This window comes from Triticum aestivum, chromosome 1B (genome assembly GCF_018294505.1).
Source record: "Triticum aestivum cultivar Chinese Spring chromosome 1B, IWGSC CS RefSeq v2.1, whole genome shotgun sequence".
In the NCBI taxonomy this organism is placed as follows: Eukaryota; Viridiplantae; Streptophyta; class Magnoliopsida; order Poales; family Poaceae; genus Triticum; species Triticum aestivum.
The window spans coordinates 559706714-559731653 of record NC_057795.1 but is presented as its reverse complement, the minus strand read 5'-3'; the positions used below and the strand labels follow the sequence as shown (position 1 = coordinate 559731653).

The 24940-nt window shown below is 47.0% G+C and overlaps 3 protein-coding genes across 7 annotated transcripts; all 3 read left to right on the top strand.

Moving 5' to 3' along the window:
- The first annotated feature begins 6970 nt into the window (after positions 1 to 6970).
- Positions 6971 to 7938, top strand: LOC123138229 (high molecular mass early light-inducible protein HV58, chloroplastic). Its single transcript, XM_044558164.1, has 2 exons — positions 6971 to 7186; positions 7274 to 7938. The coding sequence occupies exons 1-2, from the start codon at positions 7076 to 7078 to the stop codon at positions 7739 to 7741; spliced, it is 579 nt and encodes a 192-aa protein (XP_044414099.1). The 5' UTR covers positions 6971 to 7075; the 3' UTR covers positions 7742 to 7938.
- Positions 7939 to 10301: 2363 nt separating this feature from the next.
- On the top strand, positions 10302 to 15130 carry LOC123138209 (protein SHORT ROOT IN SALT MEDIUM 1). Of its 3 annotated transcripts, none has more exons than XM_044558145.1 (10): positions 10302 to 10705; positions 11218 to 12139; positions 12220 to 12310; positions 12480 to 12652; positions 12741 to 13239; positions 13340 to 13440; positions 13525 to 13562; positions 13894 to 14065; positions 14267 to 14411; positions 14509 to 15130. In XM_044558145.1, the coding sequence occupies exons 2-10, from the start codon at positions 11258 to 11260 to the stop codon at positions 14772 to 14774; spliced, it is 2367 nt and encodes a 788-aa protein (XP_044414080.1). In that variant the 5' UTR covers positions 10302 to 10705; positions 11218 to 11257; the 3' UTR covers positions 14775 to 15130. The 3 variants fall into 3 exon arrangements, with proteins under 3 accessions (XP_044414080.1, XP_044414087.1, XP_044414076.1); XM_044558152.1 differs by having other exon boundaries at positions 11206 to 12139; positions 13897 to 14065; XM_044558141.1 differs by having other exon boundaries at positions 10303 to 10705; positions 11206 to 12139.
- A 266-nt stretch (positions 15131 to 15396) lies between these two features.
- LOC123138192 (uncharacterized) lies at positions 15397 to 20925 on the top strand. Of its 3 annotated transcripts, none has more exons than XR_006468896.1 (2): positions 15397 to 16057; positions 19595 to 20925. XR_006468896.1 is itself a non-coding variant. In XM_044558131.1 (2 exons), the coding sequence occupies exon 1, from the start codon at positions 16616 to 16618 to the stop codon at positions 17453 to 17455; it is 840 nt and encodes a 279-aa protein (XP_044414066.1). In that variant the 5' UTR covers positions 16064 to 16615; the 3' UTR covers positions 17456 to 19367; positions 19595 to 20915. The 3 variants fall into 3 exon arrangements, 2 of the variants coding, with proteins under 2 accessions (XP_044414066.1, XP_044414056.1); XM_044558131.1 differs by lacking the exon at positions 15397 to 16057 and adding an exon at positions 16064 to 19367 and having other exon boundaries at positions 19595 to 20915; XM_044558121.1 differs by lacking the exon at positions 15397 to 16057 and adding an exon at positions 17456 to 19367 and having other exon boundaries at positions 19595 to 20915.
- The last annotated feature ends 4015 nt before the right edge of the window (positions 20926 to 24940 follow it).

Below are 24940 nucleotides of genomic sequence, written 5' to 3'. Positions count from 1 at the left end.
CTATTTTGTTTGGTTTTGCTGCCTCCTTAATATCTTCTGTTCTGGTACTACTAATGTAAAACCTCAACTTTTCAGCGAGCTATGGAAAAAATGGTGGAACCGCCACCTTCTGAAGGTGGTGAGGCAACTATAACCGCAATGTCAGCTCTTGCTGCAGTGGGTCGGTACCTGTCCACTAACAGTGCCAAAAGCACGTTCCTGTGTAATACTGGGTTGGTTGTTGAGGCAATGTCATCAAAACTGCCTCATGATCAAGATATGCAAGCTCAAAGCAATGTTGTATCTGCGCTCCAGACACAAGTCCATTCCCTAACAGAGGCCCTTTGTGAAACAAGGAGAAACATTGCTCAATGTCGTCAAAATATGCATGGTTTTGAAACCAGACTATCAGACATTTGCTATGTTGTTCAGGAGCCTAGGGGAAATGAAGGCGAGGGTTATGGTGCTCAATCGGACAATACAGCATGAAAACATAACAGTCAGGTCAAATGAACCGAGCTTCTGAACTTCTGGTGGTGCATTTATCTGCTAGACCGTTAAGTTTTATGCCAACCTTCCTTTTGTTATATAGTTGTAATTTGTTTTGGTGCGATACAAAATTTATTCTTAACATGCAGCCACCGGCTAAGAAAACAGCAAGACATTTTTGTATAGTGTAGGGTGTTCCCTATATTTGCACTGGTGGCGATCTTTGATGCCGAGTGGATGTAATCTGTGCAATCGCCTTAATAGCCTAGCATTAGTTTCGGCCTTATTTATTTCCTAGTCTTCTTTTTCCCTGGTTTGCTAGTGGCCGCAACTACCATGGGCCATATACGGGTCGTAGGATCCATGGGTCTCCTATGGGCCGTCGATAAATGGGCCTGTAATCGGTGGGCCTCGGGCCGTCGATAAATGGGCCTGTAATCGGTGGGCCTCGGGCCGTCAGATAAATGGGTCTACATGGGCCGTAATCGGGCGTAATTGGTATCGGCCCAGCATGGTAACGGGTCGTTAATAGGCCATAGGACTGCAAAAGCTTAATTCTATCACATGCATAACGGGTAGTTAATGGGCCAGAATATAGGACAGGTTGGCCAGAAACGGGCCGACTCTTGCCATAGGCCGAATTTGGCCCATTAGGGTAACAGGCCAATAACGGGCCGACTCTTGCCATGGGCCGAATTTGGCCCATTTGGGGAACATGCCAGTAATGGGCCGACTCTTGCCATGGGTCGAATTTGGCCCATTAGGGGAACATGCCAGTAACGGGCCGGAAGTAATCGAGGGCCGAAAAGGATCCCAAGAATGTATTGGCCGTCAATAGGCCGAAAGCTAACACGGGCTGGAAATGGCCCATGTAAATCACGGGCCGTTAAGGGTACAAAGAAAATTATTGTTCATTATGGGCTAGAGTCATCGTGGGCCTGTAAAGGGCCAAAAGATACGAAGGCCTCATATGGGCCGAAAGACATCGTGGGTCATACATGGGCCGAAAGTGAAATGGGCTGGTGTTATATTCGACAGCCCACATGATGTTGTTGGGCCGATTTCCTTTAGTGCCTAACGGGTCGTGAGTTAACAGGCCGTAAAATGGGCTATTTGCAAAGAGATCGTTAACAGGCTTTTCATGGGCCATCCCGTTAACTTTTGACCAAGTCAAACGGGCCAGCTTTGTAAGCTAAATGGGCCAGTGGTGGGCCGTGGCACGTGTCGACATATCATAGGCGCCTATCTGACCCACTGACGAGCTGACACGTGTTTCGTCCGGCCAATAAGAATTTTACACGTGGAAATTTCCCATTGGTCGGGGCTGTTAACGGGTTATCGGATCCAAAACCTGACCCGATAGCTTAACGGTGTTCCGTTACGGTGGATGCCATGTGTCGGTCACCCTTGACGAAAGAAACTTTTGTGACGCACGATTTATCGTCATGGAAGTGGACACTTCCGTGATGATAATTTTGGTAATGTCATGAAACACTTCTACGACGACACAGGTATGACTATCTTGATTCTGTCATAAAATCGTCATGGATGTACATGCATGAAAAAAAACGTGACCTATTGTGACAAACACGTATCATCACGGAAGTGTACTTTTTTTGTAGTGCCATCTTGTGTCTTGTCACAATCACAAGACTCAATGTTGGCAGCGAGAGTCATGAGACGCTCAAGGAGCTGTGTGGGGGATTTACATTTTTTCATACAAAATTTTTGCAATTAACCCTTGGCAATTTCATATTGAGCAAGCCGGAGTGTGGAGGTACCGGTCTTGGTCCTTACAATGCTATCCCATAACACCTTGGCACTTGTGATGTGTATGTATGGTCTCCTTTGCTTGTCAGTCATACCTCTCCTTATGCACATGATTGCGGTGTCATTGAGATGCTTGTCATATACTTCTCTTGGTGTAAGATTCTTTGGGTCTACAGCTTGATAACCATACTTCAAGATCTCCAACATCTCATCATTTCCATATCGAAAATGATCCTGCATAGCAACTCTCCACAAAGCAAAGTCGGTTGTGTCATCAAGTAAAGGAGGTTTGCCTTGAGGGTTATACTTTGGTTTCTCTACTTGAGGTCTTGCATAAATCCAAGGAACACTAAAGTGTTCATTACTAGGAGGTTGTTGGCCAAGTGAAGGGGTAGGCACAGTTGGCCTCGAGGCCGCACCACCAGAAAGTGGTGCAAGTATCATGGTCAATGTGTCTAGTCTCATTTGGACCAAGGCCTCAAGAGAAGCCTCATACTCCTCCTTTTGCTTAGCAAGTGCCCGTTTCAGATCCTCAGAAGTGAAGGACTTGTTTTCCGTGGAAGCCGTGCCCTTATCCTTCGGATCTGCAACAAGGGGAGTCCCATCGGGGTTCATCTCGCTTTAGGGCGGTTAAGCCACAAGAATAGAGAACGAGGCTCTGATACCAATTGAAAGGATCGAGATGGACCTAGAGGGGGGGGGTGAATAGGTACAATTACAAATTTTACTTGTTACTTAGTAATTTTAGGCAATAATGTGGAATATGAAGTTGAGCCTAATAATTGCAAGTGAGAAGCTATGAGCTAAGCAAGGTAAACAAGTAACTCAAGTAGGAGAGTAAGCAAGCACAATATGCTATAAGTAAAGACTAAGAGACAAGTAGCCACAAGTACGAAGTTAGGGTTAGGGATGACCGCAACTCCGAGAGACGAGGATGTATGCTGATGTTCACTTCCTTGGAGGGAAGCTATGTCACCGTTAGAGAGGTGGATGTTACCACGAAGGCACACCAACGCCACGAAGGCTCGCCCTATTCTCCCTTTGAGACAACACCACGAAGGCATTTCTCAACCACTAGTGGTAGACCTTGGGGTGGTCTCCAAACCCTCACAAACTTTCCGGTGGTAATCACAAAGAACGATTCCTCTTCGAATGACTCCTACCGCCTAGGGGTCTCCAACCTCCAAGAGTAACAAGAACAATGGGAAAAGCTCAAGAACTTGGTCAAATCACGAATTCCTTTGGTGCAAAGAAGGGGAAGGAGTGGATCTATCACTTGGGTGGACAACTTCTCTCAAATGCTCTCAAATCCCTTAGGGATCTAAGATTAGGTGTGGGAGAGTGAGAGAGAGAGAAAGAGAGAGTGAAGGTGTGTTCTTGAGGATGCTTGAAGTGAATGGTCAACCCTCTCAAGAGATGGGAGAGAGAGATTTATAGTATGCCTCAATAAGTGATCGTTGGAGCCCAAAACAGCACAACAGCGTCGGACGTCCGATGCACAACGGATGACCGGAGGCTTCACAGACACCGGGCGTCCGATGTTTTGGCATGGTATAGTGGTACCGGGCGACCAGAGGATCCAGACGTCCGATGTTTAGGCTCTATGGAGAAAGTACCAGACGACTGAGGGCTCTCCAGACAACGGACGTCCGACAGGGACCGGACGACCGATGTTTTGGCTCGGATGAAAGATTGATGGATGTCCGGTGAAGACCGGACGACCGATGTTTTGGCTCTGGATAGGATTGCCGGACGTCTGGTGCACACCGGACGACCGATGTTTTGGCTCTGTATAGAAGCAGCCGGACGTCCGATGAGTACTGGTCGTCTGACAGAGATGAAGATCAGATAGTGACTTTGAAGTAGATGTTTGAGCAAGACTTTCACAATAACCCATGTTCCCCTCTTAATAGTGCGGGATCCTATACTCAAGAATAAACATTAATATAGTCTTATTTTCTTCGTTCTTGATGAGGTTAATCATTTCCGAAATCACAATCCACGCACATAATTGATTCCAAGGGGACAAAAACCTGAGATATACTTGACAAACTTTGTTAGTCCCCTATGAGTATATTGTCATCAACATCAAAATAATATTTAGGGCATGATTGCACTTTCATTCGGGCGACATTTGTCTTTCGTGGATCCGACTAGATCCGGTCTTCGTTCGTCTCCCTTTGTGTGTCTACAGATTGGATCCTTCCAAACTACGCTTCTCTTCAAAATGAACAAGTTTTTCGCGTCGACAACAAAGCCAGCGACTGGCACACTAGCTAGCAATCCATCAAAAAGAACGGCCATAGTCCACGACCGAGGCCTCCCTAGTTCAGGCCATCTTGGTCGAACATCTCCTTCTGCCGGTTCGCAAACCAAGTCTTTCTTTTCGGGGACATGTTAGTCATGTCAACACTCATGATTGCTAGTGCCACCTCTTTTGCCTTGGTGCCGGCATTGGTGGCCTCGATCGCGAGCTTCTTTGATTGGGCGGTCTCCTCAATGTCGAGCTTCCTCCTCTTGGCGGCCTCCTCCATGTCAAGCTTCTTCGTTTGGAGCTCCAAGTATATCTTCATTTTTCCCTCCTTTCCTTTGCTCCTCATCTCCTCCCTCACTTCCTTTTTGAGTCCTCATGTTGTACAAAGTTGCTTGCAAGGCAATGGGTGACACATCACACTTCTCGTCGAGCTTCGAGTTGGTCTTGCCCCTCGGCCTCTTGAGAAAATCTCCATTCTCGGCCACGACCGCCTTCCCTCCTTTCTTCTTAAGAGCGGCATATTAATCTTTGAACTTGGGACAATCTTTGATGAGCGACCAACAATGCGTGAGGCTAAATGGCTTGTTATTATGCCGGGCCTTGAAGGCTTCCAAAGATTGGAATGCCTACACAATCAAATAGGAGGCCGCAAATGTAATAGCAAAGGATACAAGATGCAACAAACATAAACATGGCATAGCAATGGAAATACGAGAGGTCATACCAAGTCACCAACACCTAGGCCACTCAGAGGGCGGACTTCAACGCTCTCAAGCGCGGCACAATACTTGTTGTTCTTGTTGAATGAACCCCCATCTCTTTTGGATTGAGTTGATGCCTAGGGTGCTCGCAAACTTGTAAGGCGCAAACTTCCTCCGCTCATGAAAGGTTTTGTGAACTCTCGTCCAAAAGACGGATCCCTTTTTCTCGGCACCTTTCGCGGGATCTTGGCCTATCTCCATCCAACTCTCACAAATCAAAGTGTCCTCCTCTTTGTTGTATGATCGCATGCGAATACTTTGCTTGCTTCTTTGTACGTTGGCCCTTTGGATGAGCTCATCAATAAACACCAATGGCTCATCCGCAAAGTCGACCTCTTCTTCCTCATCTTCACAATACATGTCATCATCTTCATGCCATGAATTGCCATGGCCCTTGACCTCCTCTTCTTCATGGGCACCGAAGGGGTCGGCACCATATCGGACGCGGTCGTCTTGGCTTTGGGTCATGTCGGAATCAAAAGCTTGGCCTTGGCCATCAAAATGGAAGGCCTGGCCACGGCCCTCGTAGATGACGTTCTCCATGAACTAGGTGTAGTCAGGATCATCGGCCGTCGGCGTTGGGAGTGGCATTTCGTCGAACAACTTGCGGATGCTGGCAAGGTTGGCCATAGGAATTGACCAGGCCTGCTTCCTTTGCATCCCGTCGAACGACTGGCGTGCGCCACTGAACTCAGGCGTGATGTTGAGGTCGATGACGGCCAGGATGGCGAGGGTGGCTAGCATGATCACGCTGCCATCCGGCAACGAGGAGAACCGGGTCTGGCCATGCAGCTTCGGCGGATGAAACCCGTGCGTCTCCGGTGTGACGGAGGTGCTCGTGGACTGGTACTATGGAGGGCGAATGGCCGACGAGCCTATGCTTGTCGCGGCCATGGCAGAGGCAGAGAGAATGGTCGGGCTGGACCGGCACAACCCTAGCATGACAAGGGCCTGCACCATCACTGCCTGTGTTGCCTTGGCGAGGGCAACCTCGTTCTAGTCGACGGTGGCCTTGTGTTGCGCGGCCTACTGGAAGAGTGCGACCTTGGCGGCTTATCCGGCAGCGGCTTTCTTCTACACCTTCTTTTCCGCCAGCCCCTCCTCTTGGCCGATTCCTCGTTGAGCCACGCGAGCTCTGCCGGTGTGAGCTGCGACCGGTCCTTCTTCTGCCCCTTCTTGGCCGCGGATCGCATGGTGGCGGCCGGATCGTCGGGGTTCTTCGTGGCGCCGCCCATGGAGAAGGGGGTGGAGGGCGGGAGGTTTTTTGAGAATGAAGGGAAAGTGGGCATTGTGTGCCGCCAGCGAGCGGGTCAGGGGAGGACAAGGGCGCCCCCCCCCCCCCCCCCCCCCCCCCCCGCCCTCTCATGCGTTGTCCGTTTTGATGCAAACACGGTCTAAATTTAGGCCGGGAATGTGCCGAAAACAGACAGAAAATTGACATTTTATATTTCTTTATCCTCAAACGGACACGGGCGGACCATCTCGGGTCCTGCGTTGAAGTTCGCCCAATCTCCTACTACTGTCCTACAACTACGCGCTGGGTTCACTTTTTGGCGAGAGCGAGTTATGGCGCCCTCAGGGTCCACGTCGATGCATGTGAGCCCGCCGCCTCCCTCCGTCCACGTACAGCTCTTGCACCTCGTTCACGTGGCCACGGCCGCGTCCACCGGCGACCTCCTCACGGCCGCTATAAAGTGCATCAGCTACTCGCTCACAGAGACACAGCAAAGCAGCATCAGCCAAGTGACATCGTCCATCCATTAAGCCAGCACCAACTTCTCAGTTCTCTTCGTGCGTTAGCTTTTCTACTCTGCCTTGAGTAATGGCGACCATGGTGGCTTTGAGTTCCTTCGCCGTCGTTGGCCGGTCCGCCACCCGCTCTCCGGTGGCGGCCCCGCGCCGGCGCGCCCTCGTCGTCAGGGCCCAGACCGAGGTGAGCTTTCACGTCACGCACTGACTGTTTCGCATGCTGGCTAGTTCGGGACTCGACCTTAACGTGAGATTGCTTGTGTATGTGCAGCCTGGCATGGAGTCAACCAAGGAGACAACGAGCGCATCGACCTCCTCCTCCTCCCCGAGCACGAGCGCGGCCCCGACCCCGATCCCGGCGGCACCCAAGCCCATGACCAAGAAGGCGAACCCCTCGGTCTGGGACGCGCTCGCCTTCAGCGGCCCGGCACCGGAGCGCATCAACGGCCGGCTGGCCATGGTGGGATTCGTGGCAGCGCTCACCGTCGAGGCGGCGCGCGGTGGCGGGCTTCTCGACCAGGCCGGCAGCGGCGCTGGGCTTGGCTGGTTCCTGGTGACCGCGGGGGTGTTTTCCGTGGCATCGTTGGTGCCGCTGCTGCAGGGCCAGAGCGTGGAGAGCAAGTCCAGTGGCTTCTGGAGCGCGGACGCCGAGCTCTGGAACGGCCGCTTCGCCATGCTCGGCCTCGTCGCGCTCGCCGCCACCGAGTTCATCACCGGCGCGCCCTTCGTCAACATCTAAGACGGCGTACTGTAGCGCTGCGGATTCTCTTTTCATCAGCTAACAAATCGTAATAGTAGTACTAACTGTTGTAGCCACGTTTATGTCACAAAAAAAATTGTTGCAGCCACGTTGCCGTTTTGTACTATCGGTGATGGCAATCTGTAAATCTCATGTTTACATTGTTTTGATGCTTCTTAATTAAATTACCACTCAAACAACTTTCAAGTAGCAAAACAATATTAAAAGTACTCGAAGGTATATTGTATATGCCATGTTGAAGGACCAATCTCATAACTCTCATAATTAGTTCATACTGAAACACATACCAAAATCTGCCAAATTTCTACATAAAACAGAATGCGGACAGTGTGGTCACGCAGTTGCAGGTTGAGCATCACCAGCATATTCTGAAGTTGTTGATGGAACATCACGTGCCAGGATGTCTCTGAGGGAGACCATCACCATGGTGGCCATCATATTTCTATGTTCATATAGAGGCAGGGAGAAGAGCAGTGGTATGATGAGAGAGGGGAAAGAGAAGGCTTCCATGAAAACGTAATATAATTCACATCCACCAAGAAGATACAGTAATAAAATCACTACATCAGATCATAGTATGTGCCAACACAATCTTTACTTTCTTGGTGCTTCCATATTCCAAATTGCTATGCTATGTTGATGCAACCTAATACTTTCACGAACAATAGCTACTTGTTGGCATGCCCTTCCACCATCTATGTCTGGTCGCTCTAATGTGGTTACATCATGCAGGCATGTTCTGTCATGGCTTGTTTGCGATGTTCATCTTTGGAAGCCCCTAATGTTTGCACTAATCAAGTAACGCGCATGCTACTGCTCCCTTTATAGTCAAATCATTAGCTCTAAAGCTCTCGGGATTCAGGATATGCTCTTTTATCTTATGGAGTTTCTTTTCCAGTTATGTTTTTGGATTTGGAGAGTGTGCTCCTAGTCCGTCAGAGATGCTAGCTGATAAAGAAACATCCAGGTTCAAAGATTATCATTAATACTCACAAAACAAAGATACTACACACTTCAGTTACTGTCTCACTTCCTTTATTCTGTATGCATTAAGGGCATCTCCAACACAGATTACTGAACGGATATCAATGAACAATTTATGAACTCACGAACATTTTTTAGTTTGTAAAAAAAACGAGAACATTCAAATTTGCATCAATTTTTAACATTCATGAATATATTTTTTGAATTTACGAACATTTTTTGAATTCATTATCCTTTTTTCCCAAATTTGTGATTATTTTTTGAATCGCAAATAATTTTCAGATTCACGAGCATTTTCATGTTGGGCGATCATTTTTTCAATTTCATGAACATTTTTGTATTCACAATCATTTTTTCGAATTTTGCAGACATTATTTGAATTCACAAACATTTTTTGAGTTCATCAACATTTTTCGAAATTGTGAACATTTCTTATTCACATTTTTTCAAATTCCTGAACATTTCTGAATTTATAAATTATTTTTCAAGGATGCGAACATTTTTAAATTCATATGTTTTTTTAATTCACAAACATTTTATGGACTCGCAAATTTTTTGAAATTTGGGAATATTTTTAATCATGGCAAACATTTTTTTGAATTCACTAATATTTTTTCAAATCCATGAACAGTTTTTGTATTCACTAGAATTATTTAAATTCATGAACATATTTTGAATTAATTTTTTTAATATGAACATTTTTGAAATTCTCAAACATTTTTGAAATTTCAAACATTTTTATAAGCCGTGAACATATATTTGAATTCATGAACATGTTATGAATTCTTCGAACTATATTAATGTTCATGGATTCGAAATATGCTCGAGGCACTAAAAATGTCAAAAAGACATGCTAATTGAATATCTAGTATCTATTGGCTCTTCGCATTCTTTCCGATGAGAACATCTAATGTTGTTTCTTCCTCTTCCTGCTGGGAACATCCAAGGCCTCCAGATCAATCTTGTTCAGGTTGAACTTACGGATGCACCGAATGCTTTGTATGAAATAAGGGTTTAAGGTTTACGGTTTAGGCCTCCACATCAATCAAATTACTGCTAGCTACAAAGAATATTTGCAGACGTGGACAAAATATCTCATCCTACTATGGACCAAACTTAGATGAGAACAAAGATGAAAGTACCGAAACAAGATGGTAAATCAGAAGAAAAAAACGATGATGGAATCATGGAAAGAGGAGAGAATTAGCAACCGGTTTACCTACACCCCTGAAAAGAAACTAAAAGGTTGAATAACGCTCGTTCCCTACTCAATCGAAACCAAGCAGAGGTAAAAAAATTGAGATATAGGTAGTCTGGAATCTAGCATATGACATCACTATGCCCTAGAAATCAAGTATATAGGCGGGGAAAAAAGCATGGAAAAACAGCAGGACCAACTATGGGACATGTAAAAAGGGAAATACCAAAACCTGCGACCCCACAGCTCGATTATGATAGGCAAAAAATGCCACGAAATGGCCTGCGCGAACTGAATGCAAAAGGGCCGGAAATAAAGGTGCCCTAGTTAGGATTCGGCCCACAGAGGGGGAGACTATTCCGCGCGTTAGGATTCGCCCCCGCTGAAGGAAGGCCTCGTCTGGGAGTCTGGTCTGGACTCCGTCCGTAGGCGGCGAGGGCGTGCGAACAGGGAAGGCAACCGCCGCGCCGCCTCTCCGTCCTCGGCTCCCCTGCCGCCGCGGCCTCTCCGTGCCCTTCTCTCCCCCGCGGGCGCCTCCCCTCCTCGTAGCCTCCCTGCCGCCACCGCCACCGCCACCGACTACGGATTCCGCGCGTCCCCCGACACCGCCGCCCTACCCACTCCGTGCTTCTCCGCCGCTGCCCCCCTCCTCTCCTCCCAGTCCTCTACCTCCGCGCCGCAGGCAACCGCGGCCTCTTCAAGGAGGGGCCAAAAGGTTCATCCTCGCCGTCACCGGGGAAGCACCTTCGTGGCGTCACCAGGTAAAGGTTTAATGCTCCACGTCACTATTTGATTTCTTTTGTTCTGCACGAATGTGTGGTGTGGTGTCTATTTCTTGTTGATGAACCGTATATACGGTTGTTGAAACATCTTAGAAATTTGGTCGTTGATGGATGCTTTCTTGTGAACTAAATCAAATACTAGTAAGGTTTAATTGCTAAAATTTGTATGATCCTTTAATCTTGCAAGTTGCAACTGATGAATGCAATTGTGTTGATGATGCCAGTTAGAACCTGGAAAATATGGCTGGTTACCAGTAGTTTACCTGTGTGTTTTGATTGTATTGTCTAGGAGTATTTCTTGTGCACGGCAAAATGGACTGATAAGATGTTACTGGGCCTTAGAAAAATAGTGCCAGCAAGGATTTCCGTTTCCTTTTATTTTGTTATCTTTCTGTGAGATAATATATTGTCCATTTCTTTTTTATATAACATGCTTCCCTTGCTGCTGCTGCTTTCTGAACCTGCAATATTTCCTAAAGTGACTTTGGCAGGTCAAAACAGCTTCCTGGAGGCCACAAAGGGGGTTTGGACATGATTGACGATGAGGCTAACTTTGGCGACATCACTGATGCCCCTGCAGAAGCGGAAGCTGCTGTAAAGTTTCATCCTAATAAGCTGCGGGGCAAGCTTCGGAAGAAATCTGTGCCATCACGATCTGTTGTACCCAATCATACAGTGGAAACAAGTGATGAGAAGGCTGTAGCTTTAAGTCAAGATAATTTGTCTCAAGGACTCACTACGAATCAAGAAATAACATCTTCGACCGTTCTTGGTAGTGAAACGATTGGTGGTGCGGAAGCTTGTGGGGGCACTCTTTACACACCTTCTGATGATGTGCTGACAGTTTCTTCTGTAGATAGGGTTTCACAAGATGACGATCCTCATGATGATCCATCTGAAGTAGCTACGCTCCAAGAAAACTTGGTTGTTTCAGATACCCAAGCATCATCCACCCATCCAACTAGCAAGACAGTTGACGATTTAGCTGACTTTGGGGAACTATTTGACACACATTCTGAAGAGGAAAACGTTGCAAAGTCCAAGCTAAAAATTAAGGTGAAACTCAGCAAGGCAGCATCCAAGTCCCGAAAGACTGGCCAAAAGAAGGCAGCTTCAACTGTAGACGTGGTCTCACAAAATAAAGAGGATGGTAACGATGATCTCAGAGGATGCAACGATGAGCAGGTACAAGCTCCTAGACATGAAGAACATGTACAGACCTCAGATTCTCAGCCACCCTTGGGAACTGATGATGGTACAGTTGACAATTTCGTTAACCACAACCGCATCCTTGAAGAGCCTGGTCCAGAGGAAACTGCTGCAAAGTTACGCCCTAAATCACAAAGAAAACCTGGCAGGGCTTCATCCAAGGCTGTTGGGACTAGTGATGATCATGCAGAAGCTAATCTAAAGGTCAGGGTTGAAATCTGTTAGAAATTTAACTAAGGTTCACAAATATGATATGCTGATGCTCTGCTTTTGATTGCTTTTAGGATATCAATGCTAGTGTTGATATAGACTCTGAAGATGGGCTGATAAATCCTCATACTGATGATACTCAACCGATCTTTGGAGAACCCTCAGGTGCGTGTTTGATTTACTTGTGGAACTTCTTTTCCATGCACATCTGGCATAACGCTCATTCTGACCATACAGTATGTCGTGAGTTGTTGGCTGCGCTTATCACTTTATATTGCTTCGTCTAGCTTTCCTGCTTATTTACTCATAATGAGCAAACATATTTCTGGTACAGCTGAAGCTGCTGCTACATTTCTACTTGATCTTGGAAAGAAAAAGGGCAAAGGCAAATCAGTAACATTTGTTCTACCAGATGATTATGAGGGGGTCGCTGCAACAGATACCAACCATAATGACATACACTCTGATGAAAATTTGAACACCTTGCCTCAGCAAGCACCTCAAAAGGTAAGTCCTTGCTGAAGTCTACACTTGTGATTAGAATTTTCTTGCCACCTCAAAAGTTAAGTCCTTGTCTCATTGGTAATTTTTGCAGCATTGTCTTACTGAAGAACATTCAGACGATCAGGAATATACTGATAGGGAGAGCCAGTACCATGAGGGGGAGCGATCAGATCATGGTGTTGAACAACAATCCAAATTGGATGTTGGAAAACAAGAATTATCAATGAAGTTAAGAAGCAGGACAGAGATTCAGAAAGTTGGGTTATCTGAGCATATTGTTGATGATCATCTTGATGAAGATTTTGTTGAACCTTCAGCAACCGAACAAAATAATGATAGTGGCGACGAGAACACTGCTGGAGGAAAGCAGAAGGCACCGAGAAAGTCAAGGAAGAAAGATCCAAATAAAGAACCTTTGAGGGGTTCCAAGCGCACCTCGACAAAATCCACTTCAGAAAAATCACAGCCGAACCAGCAGAAAAATAAAAGTGAAGTATCTTCACGCGGTCGTAAGAGAGCCTTGAAGGATACAATGACAGAACAGCCTGAGAAGAAGCTTACTCACAGAATTCGTCAAAAAAGAGCTCAAGGTATCTGGCTAAAATAACAACGGTACCCAAATAACAAAGCATCAATTTAACATGCTATGAGCTCTTGACTCTTGTATTTTTGGCCTTTGTTGTTTTATAGAAGTGCAAACGTTACTTCAAAAACCTGATCATGAGATAGATCGCATGAAGCTAAGTGTGACGCATCTCAGGTTGTTACAAGAGGCCAGAGAGCGTATTCAGGTGAGTTGTGCACGTTTGCTGGGTCTACCTTTTTTATTAAAGTATTATGCTGTTGCTCATGATTTTTGTGTTGGCCTTTCGTAGAGTAAAACACCGTCAGGACCATCATCCTCTAATCAAAGGTAGGCTCTTTTCTCAACTTAAAATATTATTTATGGATCTCTGTATCTTGTTTAACTACCATTCCGCATTTTCTGTTTGGATATTTTTACCTAAAGTGTAGTAAAATAACCAGTCATTGACAGCAATGCTACAGTTCGATTTGCAAGCTTTCTATTTTATTTTATAGATACTTCACTTTTTCAGATAGGGTATTTGAAGTTGGTGTTGCTGCTGCAGTTTTTATTCCAGCATCTAAATTTGTATTCTTAAATTTGATGAGTTGGTATGCTGCTTTAATCATGATTTCACTGACTTTCGCCTGTCCTGTTCTTTCTTGATGTCTTTTCACAGCAGCTCCCATTTTGGAGATACTGACGATTTTGATCCTTTTGGAGATAACTATGACAATGACAGAACAGAGAATCATGCACTAGAAAATGCTACTAAACTGAATTACCATTCTTATATGGACAAAAAGACACGGGCCAAATGGACAAAATCTGACACTGACTTGTTTTACCAGGTATTTGGAAATCAACTACACCCTCTATAACTTAATAGTATAAGATGTTTTTTGACACTGTCATGGACTCTAATAACGTGTTACAAAAAGTTACAGAGGGAGTGCTTGCTACTATTTTAATGTTGAATATACCTTTTTTTTGTGCTGACGTTTTGGCTTGCCTATGGGAAACTTCCAACTTTTTTATCTGTTCTGGTCCAGGGTCTTCGACAATTTGGTAGCGATTTTGCAATGATACAGCAACTATTCCCAGATAAGTCCCGCGATCAGGTACGGCAAAAGTTTAAAAGTGAGGACAAAAAGCATCCAATGCAAGTCCACGATGCTATACTTCATCGCTCCAGAGGTTAGCGATTGCTTTATACCTGGTCCAGCCCATATATTTTGATTTCTGACTTGTGATTTTGCTTAACCTAACTCTTCTGTCTTACAACTGTATACAGATAACTTGTATTTAAAACAAGTAATGAAACAGCTCAACATTGAAGATTCGCTCAAAGACATCAACAGTACACAAAAACAAGAGGTTGCGTCAACTGAAGGGAACACTGGAAATGATGTTATTTCTGAAACTAACATCAGTGTTGAGAACGTTTCGAATTTGTCAGATGAAGAGATGGGCACGCTCCAATCTGAGGTCAAAGAAGGGGAGGATGTTGCAGCTGGAAATGCTGATGATGTTGACCTGGATGTTTTTGATTGGTACTAGCACGATAGTCACGCTGAAAATCAGGCAGAAATTATTTAGGATCTCACGGTTCTGCCAACCCTGTGAGCCAAGGACATGTTCTATGTCGAACGGGATTGGCGAGTTAGTGATGCGAGATACGGATGCAGATAGTACGGTTGGTACGTTGATTACAAGTTTGTTTCACTCTTGCAAGTTACTGCTGTACTCTTGAGTAGTGTTGGTTTTTCTATTTCTTACAAACTTTGTAGTCTACCTCGAAAGTTGCTGAAGTTTGCTGCTTCGTGATGTCTCCTGCCAGGTGCAGAGCTGATGGCGGCTCTCACTTTGTTTCTAGTTTTCTGAATAAAAGAAGTTGTGGCTTGTTCAGAAAGGTATATATGTGCCTATCAAATGAATTGCCCGACACACTCGCTTTGTAATATTGCATCTTCTTACAGGCTCTCAAAATGTATAGAGTGCAGATGAGCATTTCACTGTTCTTTTTGAAGGATACTTTTACAGCCAGCACAAAGTATCCAAAAGGGGGAAATGCAAATCAACTTTTTTGAACTGTGTCCAATCAGACTTAGTTTTTCGTTTGGCGAATTTCTACGTTATGTGGATGCAACCCAATATTTTCATGAGCAATTGGTATTTGTTGCCTAACATCAAATTAGGGGCGGGTGTCCATGTAGGCGGCCTTGCAATTTAAAAAACCAAACAGGTGAGGTTGTCGGTTTAGGGTTTTTTTTTGTTTTTTTTTGACAGAAATACGGTAAGGGAACCCCTACAGTATAATTGATGCAACAAACTCAAATTGCAAGTATCATGTCGTGAACCTGGGTGGGTGCCCCCCACCACTAGGCTATGCCTTAGTCTGCTAGGTTTTTATTTGTCCGTTCATTGGTTCATTTTCAACCAAAAAACAGAATATTTAAGGTAAATTTTCAAAATTTTGACCTCGCATCAAATTAATACGCATAATATTGAATGTAAATCATTAATAAACCATGAAGTGTTACTAGTCTAGTTGGTTATTGGGCAAAGAGCCAGTTCACGGTTTTTCCAGCCAGACCGGCAAAGACCCACCATCACCGTCAGTTAACCCGTTCTTCCTCCCTCTCCTGCTCACCGCGCGGCGGTCGTACGTATGGAGACTCCAGCCGAAGGAGATGGCCTCGTCGACGCCCGCCCGCAGCTGCCAAGCGGCGGATCGTCGGCTTCGCGTGCCAGGCGAAATGCGTTACGGAAGGGCACGGTCGACGCTCGGCGGGAAGCGCCGCCGCCCGCCGGCACCAATTCAGCTTTCGTCCGCCCGCCAGGTGCTTGTGTTTATTCCCCATCCGTTCCACCAACCACTCGCTGCGCTTTGCTTTGTTTTGCTTTGCTTGGACTCGCCTACTTGTATGCTTCCTTCGTGGCATTGAGGTGTGGCTAAGACAAGAAACAGAATTGAGACTTCAGTTCTCCCACCCATGGATATCTTAGGGCAGAGTGGACTAGATAGAATAACCAACCTAAGGATTTGATAGGCCGGCCTGAAGTCAGGCCAAGGAAAACATGATCAAGTCATGCTCCTGCCCGACGCGCCCACTGCAAGTTGCTATTCACACATAAATTACCGGGCCATTAGAGGCAAATCACTAGACAAGACAAGCCCATAGAGTCAAGTACAATATGATTATAGTTATTGATGATGTAGCCCCTCGGTGTAAGTTATTATAGTGTAAGAAATCCGCTCAACATGCGACAACGCCGTAGTTATCAGGTTGCAATGAATCGGCCTCTCACTTTTGTGCGTGCATGACTAACACTCAGTACTGACTACACTGATGATTGAGTGAGAGCTGAGAGGGGGAGATATCAGGCAAGGACCAGAGATGGTGGGTCTCTCAAGTGCCGTGCTATGGTGGGGAGAGTGGCAGCTGCGCATCCTCGTGCTCAGCAGCCTCCTCGTTCAGTGGCTCCTCCTCTTCGCGTCCCTGCGTAAGCTCGCTATCCCTTCCTGGTTCAGATCCATGATATGGCTTGCCTACATAGGCAGCGACGCTCTGGCCATATACGCTCTTGCCGTCCTTTTCGGCCGTGAGAGGAGGCAAGATTGTAACTCTGGGCAACGCAATAGCGTTCTGGAAGTGGTGTGGGCACCAGTCCTCCTGATGCACCTTGGCGGACAGGACGTCATAACCGCCTACAACATCGAAGATAATGAGCTATGGACGCGGCATGTCCTCACCGCCGTGTCGCAGATCACCGTAGCCGTCTACGTGTTCTGCAAATCATGGCCAGGCGGCGACAAGAGGTTGTTGCAGGCCGCAATCTTGTTCTTCATCCCTGGGATCCTCAAATGCATAGAGAAGCCCTGGGCTCTCAAGAGCGCCAGCATAAACAGCCTAGTCAGCTTTTCCAGCCCCGCTCCAAGGAGGACCGCAAACAGAGAAGGCGAGATCAGTTCGCTCGAAGACTACGTGCAAAAAGCAAGGGCTTTTGTCCAGGCTGACCCTTGTCATCAAGCACAAGAAGGTGATGCGGCGGACCTTGAGGCCAACAACCATGTTCCTGATCAAGCACAAGGAGAAGATGATGTGGTGGATCTTGAGCCCGACCATGGATCTCAGACGCCAAGCACACAGACAAGTAGAGGCCAAGTTGATGACTATAATGTGGACCTTGAGGTCTATAAGCTATTTGTGGACCTTGCATCGCCCTATCCTGATTGACTTGGCATCCTAAAATCCTTTGGGTTGCTTCATGAGAAACAAGCATATGTTTTGTTGCAAAATAGGCTATCCAACACGTTTAATCTTTTATACACGAAAAAGAAGATGATCGAGCTTTGTGATGAAACGGGGGAACAACCAGATATGAATCCTGGTGCTTTGTTCATACGTCTACCAGCTAACGTACTGCCATGGGCAGCCCTCGCCCTCTTCCACAATAGTCACAGAGAAGCTTATGATGATAACGACGTCAAGGTTACATATGTCTTGTTCTGCTGTACCGCAGTGTTGGAGTACTTCTGCAGGTTTTTCTCAACTAATCATATTTCTTCAAAGGCTCAAAGGCAAGTCCATTCGAGTTCTAGGACGCCTGACGGGGATTGGGCAGTACAATTCGTAAGATGGGCGCTTGACCTGTCTGCACGGACAAAGCTAGAAAATGCCCAATGGCGAGGGAGTGAAGTTCCCCCGTTCCAGTGGCAAAGGACCATCCTGTCCAAGCTTCAGTGGGCAAGAAAGAAGGTTGCCCTGTCTCTTCAGTGGGCAAGAAAGAAGGTTGCCCCGTCTATCACTGAGCTAAGAAATTTCATGATCATTGGTGCACTCAAAGATAGCCTCATAGGCCAATATGCTCTTGTAGGGTTCTTTGTCCACAACAAAAAGCACACAAAGATGACCAGCATCCTGAGTTTTTTGAATTGCAACGACTTTTTTTACCAACATTGGTTCATGAAGCCCTGCAACTCTTCCTTTGCAATAACAGGGTTAGTCCTCAAGTATGGGAAGAAAGGGTGGGAAGATCAGATAAAAGATGTTGGCAGTTACTGGAAGTTCAATGACCGCAGGGGGCAATGTACTCTTCAGGCTAACAAGTGTGACCAAGACCTGGGTTGGAGCTTAAGGAGTCCATTTGACGAGAGCGCCCTTCTCTGGCACATCGCCACGGATTTCTGCTTCTACCACTTGGGCGCATCAGCAGATCACCAATGTGCCACTGCTCAGTGTATTGAAGATGCATCAGGTGAAGGCCATGGTTGTGCTGTTTGGTGTGAAAGATCTCATCATCACGGTAGAGCCGTCCGGTGCCGGGAGATGTCCAACTACTTGATGTACCTACTATTTGTTAACCCTGAGATGCTACTGTCGGGTTCTAGGCGGAATCTGCTCATCACCGCTAATGCTGAACTGGAGGAGATTCTCAAGGATGACGATCCATCGCTCGAGAAGATCCTCAAGGGCAGTGGCGGAGCTACAGTCATTTGTGTGGGCGGGCCAAAACTGATTGGTATAGGAAGGACCATTAAAATTTTGCTCTTACGGCCAGATTGTACACTAATCTAGACTGATATCTTGTGTGGCTGGGCGGGCCATGGCCTGGTTTGGCCCAGCTGTAGCTCCGCCAGTGCTCAAGGGTGACGAGCCTTCACTCATGGAGATCCTCAAAGGCAATAAGCCATTTCTTAAGTTCTTCACAGGCAGAAAGCCATTGCTCAATGAAATCGAAAAAGAATTTACTCAGAGAATAATTGGCAAGGTGCTGCAGCCCACACAATACAAAGAACAGGTTGTTGAACACACACATTCGCCGCCTGATGCAAAGAAATATCCAACTGCACAGGAAGGTTGTTTTATCCATGATGCCTGTAAGATTTCTGAAGCGCTGTTGTCTTTGGGTGATGAGAGCAAGACATGGGAGGTGATCGAAGGTGTGTGGGTGGAGATGCTCTGTTTCTCAGCCAGTAGGTGCCGAGGGTACCTACATGCAAAGAGCCTGGGCACTGGCCCTGAGCTCCTCACTTATGTCTGGCTGCTGCTATCACACATAGGGATGGAGACCTTGCAGGAGAGGCTGCAGAGGACAGAGCTTTCAAATGAAGAAGGAAATGCCGGTGCTCCTCCATCGACTTCCCAGGTCAGCACTGTCACTGGGGAAACCTTTTTTTTGAAAAAGAATGGTGCTTATGGAGACCATTTCTACTCTGCATTTCAATGTTAATCGCTTATTTGCTTAGCCCTGGAAGGTTTTTGTGTCTTTTGTTCATTGTGATGTCCCTGTTATCTCCATGGCTTTCTAGTCTTGTATTGTTCTTCAATGAAAGTTTGGACGTATTATAACAGTGTGAATATGTGATCTACCAGATACCTGGGAGTGAAGATCCACCTCCTTGCAGACGCTCAAGGCCTCATGAAGCTGCTGCTGCCGGCGCATCCATCTCTGAATCCGAAGAAATAGTACCAGCTGAATAATCTGAGAAATCATTAACTGTATCGTTCATACATGGAAATAATCCTGTGTCAATATCACCCATCTGCCGTTTGTGTACTTTGCTTCCTCACTTGCAGCTGCTCCTCGGTGCAGAACTTGATGCACTCGTACAGTCTGATGCCTGGCAGTCTATTTGTGTGCTGTTGGAGCTGCCAGATTACAAAGTGTGTAGTATGGTGGATGCCAGGTTACTCCATGATTGCCCCATGTTGAATTCTCAAGTTATGTATTTCTACCTGAAAGTCAGAAATTTCAGTGTTGTTTTTCTTCCTCAATCTCCATCATTTTATAACCATGTGAATATTTGATCTACCAGAAACAGGGGGTGGGGGAGGGAGTACCAGCTGAATAACCTGAGAAATTATCACCTTTTTATTTACAGTTGGAAATAACCCGTTTCTGCATTACCAATCTGATCTGCTTGATTTTAATCTGCAGCTGCACTATTGTGCAGAGCTTTTTTCGACAAATATTGTGCAGAGCTTAATACACTACGGCTGTTGTTAACTTCACACTTCCTATTTCTACAATGATTGCCCCATGTTAAACACAGTGGCGAACGATGTGTCTTACGGTCTTACCTCGTCAAGATTATGATAACATGCCGTAATCTTGGCTTCTTATTTGCTTACCAGTGGAAGCTCTGCCTTGATTGGTTCTGTCGCGACATGCTGTTCTTTGGTGTGGTTCTCTAGTTTTCTCGGTCAATACGAGCCATATGATGCCTGTTTGTTTCCTCTTACAGTGCCTATCAGTCACCATTTTTTGTAAGAGTCTGGATTTGGTGTGGGTAGTTTTGTTTTACTTTTGAACTTGAATACCCTATTGATTGTAATCATGTATTACTACCCAAAGGTCAGATCCTTTTATCCTCCTTGATCTCCATGATTATCTTGTTGATATATTACCGCCAAAAGGCACTGCTCCATCTCAAAATGCTTTCGAGATTGGAGTTATTTATTTGTAATTGTGTAAATGGAGTAGACTGGAACCCGACCTGACATACATCTTTATTTGTAACTGTAAATGTGTGATTTAGCAGGGTTTTTTCTTTTCTTGGGAAGGAAGCCCTAGGCCTCATGAAGCTGTTCATCTCTTTATGCAGGGAAATAATCCCATGTTTGTATTTCTTGAAAAAAAAATCGAGGTTAAGGAGTTCGAAAGGCGACTAGCTGTGTTGGTTCAGGATAAGTAAAAGACATCCTATCGCTCCTTTCTCCTTCCAGAACTTTTGTGGTCAAACTGTTCATTATCTCTATATAGTTATTATCGGGATTCAGGACATGTTCTTTTATTTTGCTTATTATTATGTTGGTGGAGTTGGGCAGCCTTGTTCCTAGCTTGATATCATGGGCGCCCAAAAAAAATCAGAACACATACATTAATTCCTATCTTCCTTATTTGTATGCATAATATCAAGGTCCAGGTAGGTCTGAAGATATGGCGGCACTGCGCACTGAAGCTGTATGATTTTTTTTGCCTCTTGATTGGTCCGGTGGTAGCCATCTGTTTATTGGAGTAAACTTGAATGGATGCTACACGTGCAGAGGGAGGCCCAGCATGGCCACATTTTTCTTTCCTTGGCCAGTTTTGCACTGAGCTCGGATTTATTTTGTTTCTAAAACCGAGGCAACATGGTTCCATTAACTAAGAACATTGCTATCCCGCTAACTGTGAAAAACCCGACGAAAAACCGATACATTCAGACAGCCTCGACACTGGTGAAAATTTAGGGTGACTTGCCACTGATCCGCAGCAACTCATCAGAAGCCACTGCCCCAAACCAGAACATTGCATTTGCAGGTAGCAGTCTTATACTACGACAGTTATTATCCAAATAAGCAACGGACAACACCAAAGAGCCCACGGTAGATGATAGTGGCATCGCTACCTACCTACTAATCCAAACGCGCCTAGCCGCTAAACTAAAACCACAGCTGCACCACATATATAACTGGGCAAAAGGCAGACTGGGGGCATGAATACCAGCAGAAACTGGCCAGTAACCTCGTAATGATCGGGCTATCCTTGCGCTGTTGTGGTCTCCATCCGCGAGCTGCAGCCTGCAGTGAAGACTTAACCTGTCACCCGTTCTTTTTTTTTCTTTTTTTGCGAATGCACCCGTTCTGGCAAAAGAAACGAAAAATAGAGCGAGCTTGCTTGAGGTCAATTCCGTGTGGAATGCAGCCCTTGGGCCAGCAGTGATGAGATGACATGTATACTAGCTGCACATGAGAGAATATCCCAGTGTGGGCAAGGATTTTCCTTCCCTCCATTTTCCCCCCTGAAAACTAGATGCAGCTTCATTTCATTGCCCCTCTGAATTTGCTGAAATCGGCCACTCTCCAAGGCCAGAGGACCAGTTCCCCTCCATCAGTGGCAGCAGTGAGCGAGAAGAGAAGGAGCACGCTCCATGTTAATCCTAGCTAGCGTGCTTTCGAGTAGGCCGGCCGGGGCTTGACTCCATTGCTCCGCCGGCCGATACGGCACGGTCGGTCCTTATTTTGTTTCCCCGGTCATCTATGTTGGTCTCGCAGGAAATTGAGCATGGATTGGAGCGAGTGCCTTTCCTGAGGAGGCAGGCAGGATGTTGCTTGCTCACGCGGCCATCTCCGGTCTGGCCAATGCCGAGCAAACTAGCATAAACACTAGTACTAGCAGACGGCAAATCAGGCGCCGCTCCTCCTTCACGATCAACCACCACCGGAGAACCAATACTATGCCCAATCTTTCCCATTACCGGAAAGCGGAAAGGAAAAAGAAGCCAGTCACACGGCGCGTTGCCCTCGCCGAAGCCGCGGACGATCGACCGCGGTGCGCACGTAGGGAGAGGGCATCGCATCGTATCCGCCGAAATCGGAAACGTCACAGGACCGCGTCGGGCGCGGGAGCCCCACGAGCACGAGGCGTCACCGCCGGAGGGGACACATCCAAATCCACCTCACTTCACCTGCCGCGATCGTGCGTCCCCACGGCCCATCACGCCGCTCGCTCGCCGTCGCAGTCGGTCGACAGTAGCTGGCCATCAGGCCGTGGCTCGTCCAAGTAATACTAACTGTACTCGTGTACTAATAAACAACGATAAAGCCTCGGCGCCGCACCTGCATGGCTGCGTCCACACGACGATGACTGACGCGGATTCCACCTACCGCTGCTACTACGCGGAGTCAGCAGACCCGCGAAGCATCGTGCCCGCGGTCGGTCAACCAAAGTCAAGAGACCGGCGAATCCGGAGTCATGCGGCAGCGCGTGGCAGGAAAATGAAAGAGAAAGTAAAACTAATCAAGCCGATCGGTGCGCCTCACGACACGTCGTGGAGAGAGGGACCGGGAGACTTGGCTGGAGCTCACCGCCGCCGATGGAAAGGCGACGGCGACCCGGCGGGCGGGCATACGTCGACGTGCCACTGACCCGCCGGGAAGGTGGGGCGGAGGGAATAAACCACGGGCGCGCGCGGCGCCGGCACCTCAAAAGTCCCTCTCCGCGTCGTGGGGGCGGCACGGGCCCGGCGGCGGGCGGAAATGCGGACAGCGACCACGGGACGGGAGGCGGGCACGTAGTCGTCGTACGCGGAGTAGTACGTACGTGCACCTGTGAATCGTGATCGCAGGGGCGGCCGGTCGACCGCTGGCTGGCTGTCCCTTTCCGGCCGCATCCTCACCGGCCACGGCTCACGCGAATTATTCCGCGCCGCGCCGGCGACCAGATCCGCGGCTGCGTGATCCGCCCACTATGCCACCGAGACGCCGGCCCGGGCCCATGTGCGGATGTGCACGCGAGACGGACGTACCTGTAGCTGTACTACAACCTGCTTGTGTGTGCTGCCGGCAGTGTGATCTCCGGCCGTCGGTGGTACGAGTATTCTTTTTTAAGCAAATGTGTCGGGCGAGGTTACTTGGCGCCTAATCTAATCTGATCCGGCAGCGAATTTGGGTTATGGCCCTGTTTGGATACTCTAACTCAGTTAGAGGTTAGAGTTAGATTCTAGCCCTGAACTAACCATGAACTAACTCTAGCGAAAGAGGTGTTTAGATGGTAGGGTTAGATGGAGCGTGGATACGGCGAGGCGGCTTCACGGCTGGTGCGAGAGGAAAGGAGGAAGATGACGAGAAGCTTCGAGAAAGTGGGGAAGGATCTGTTGCGGGGAGAACGAAAAAAAAAGGTGTTTTTTAGTGGTCCCGAGAAGAACTAACCCAAATAAGCACCTCCTGGGTGGATAGATTTTTTTAATGGGTTAGATGCATCTAACCCAAACTAACCCTTCTGTTTGGATATTTTTGGGTAACTCTAACCCATGGATCCAAACAGGACCATAGGCGGCCAGCTGATGCGTGGTGCATGAGCGGCGGGCCGGCATCTTCCTCCTCCTTCCCTGTCAGGAGAGGTCCTCTCCGTTAGCAGACGGTGGGAAAATAAGAAGTCTGACAACAGTCTCACTCAGACGGGAGGCCAGAGAGCATTTGGTTACTGGATCTGCCCGATGAGAGATTGTAGCTCGGACTATATGCAGCCGGTTTGGATGGCGGTCATGTAATAGGATAGGCAATTAGTTTTTCTATCTTTATTTTGCATGCGGCTGTGGCTTTTATTTTCCTGCTCTTTGTGAGCCGTTTGGGGACTAGTTTGTAACAGAGCTACTAACATTTATTGGACCTATTTCCTTTTAATAAAGGTGGTCGTATGCATCTTTCTGATGCAGAGGCCGGGCTGCGCCCCTTTTCCGAAAAAAAAAGTACACTCTCGTTTCCGTTGATTGATACGTACAGTACTACACGAAAGTGGCTGCCAACCAACTTGTTTGCTCCTCATCTTAGAGAATAGCAACGACCGAGTGAACCGGTACTGCGGTATATTCAGGAAATAATTCAGATGCCTCCAACTACATGTTGTTCAGGAAAGAATTCAGATGCCTGAGCCGGCCGGCCGCGTCTCCGTGGCTTTACCGAGATGTGGCCTTTCTTCACTGGATGGATATTGGATACCCTCCATTATTCCTCCCCACACGTGCATCACACTCTAATTATTGCCGCCCTCGGCTAATCTAGTTCGTTACTAGTGGGGTCTGACGAACATCTCACCTTGTGGTTTAATCTAGCAGTATGTAATTGTGACCAAGCACTCCGTTATTGAGCTCATTCTGATGCAATCCAAGAGTTGCCGCCACCATTTAAAAATTACTACTCTGCTGCAAGTCATATCTGCTCGACGCACATGATCAG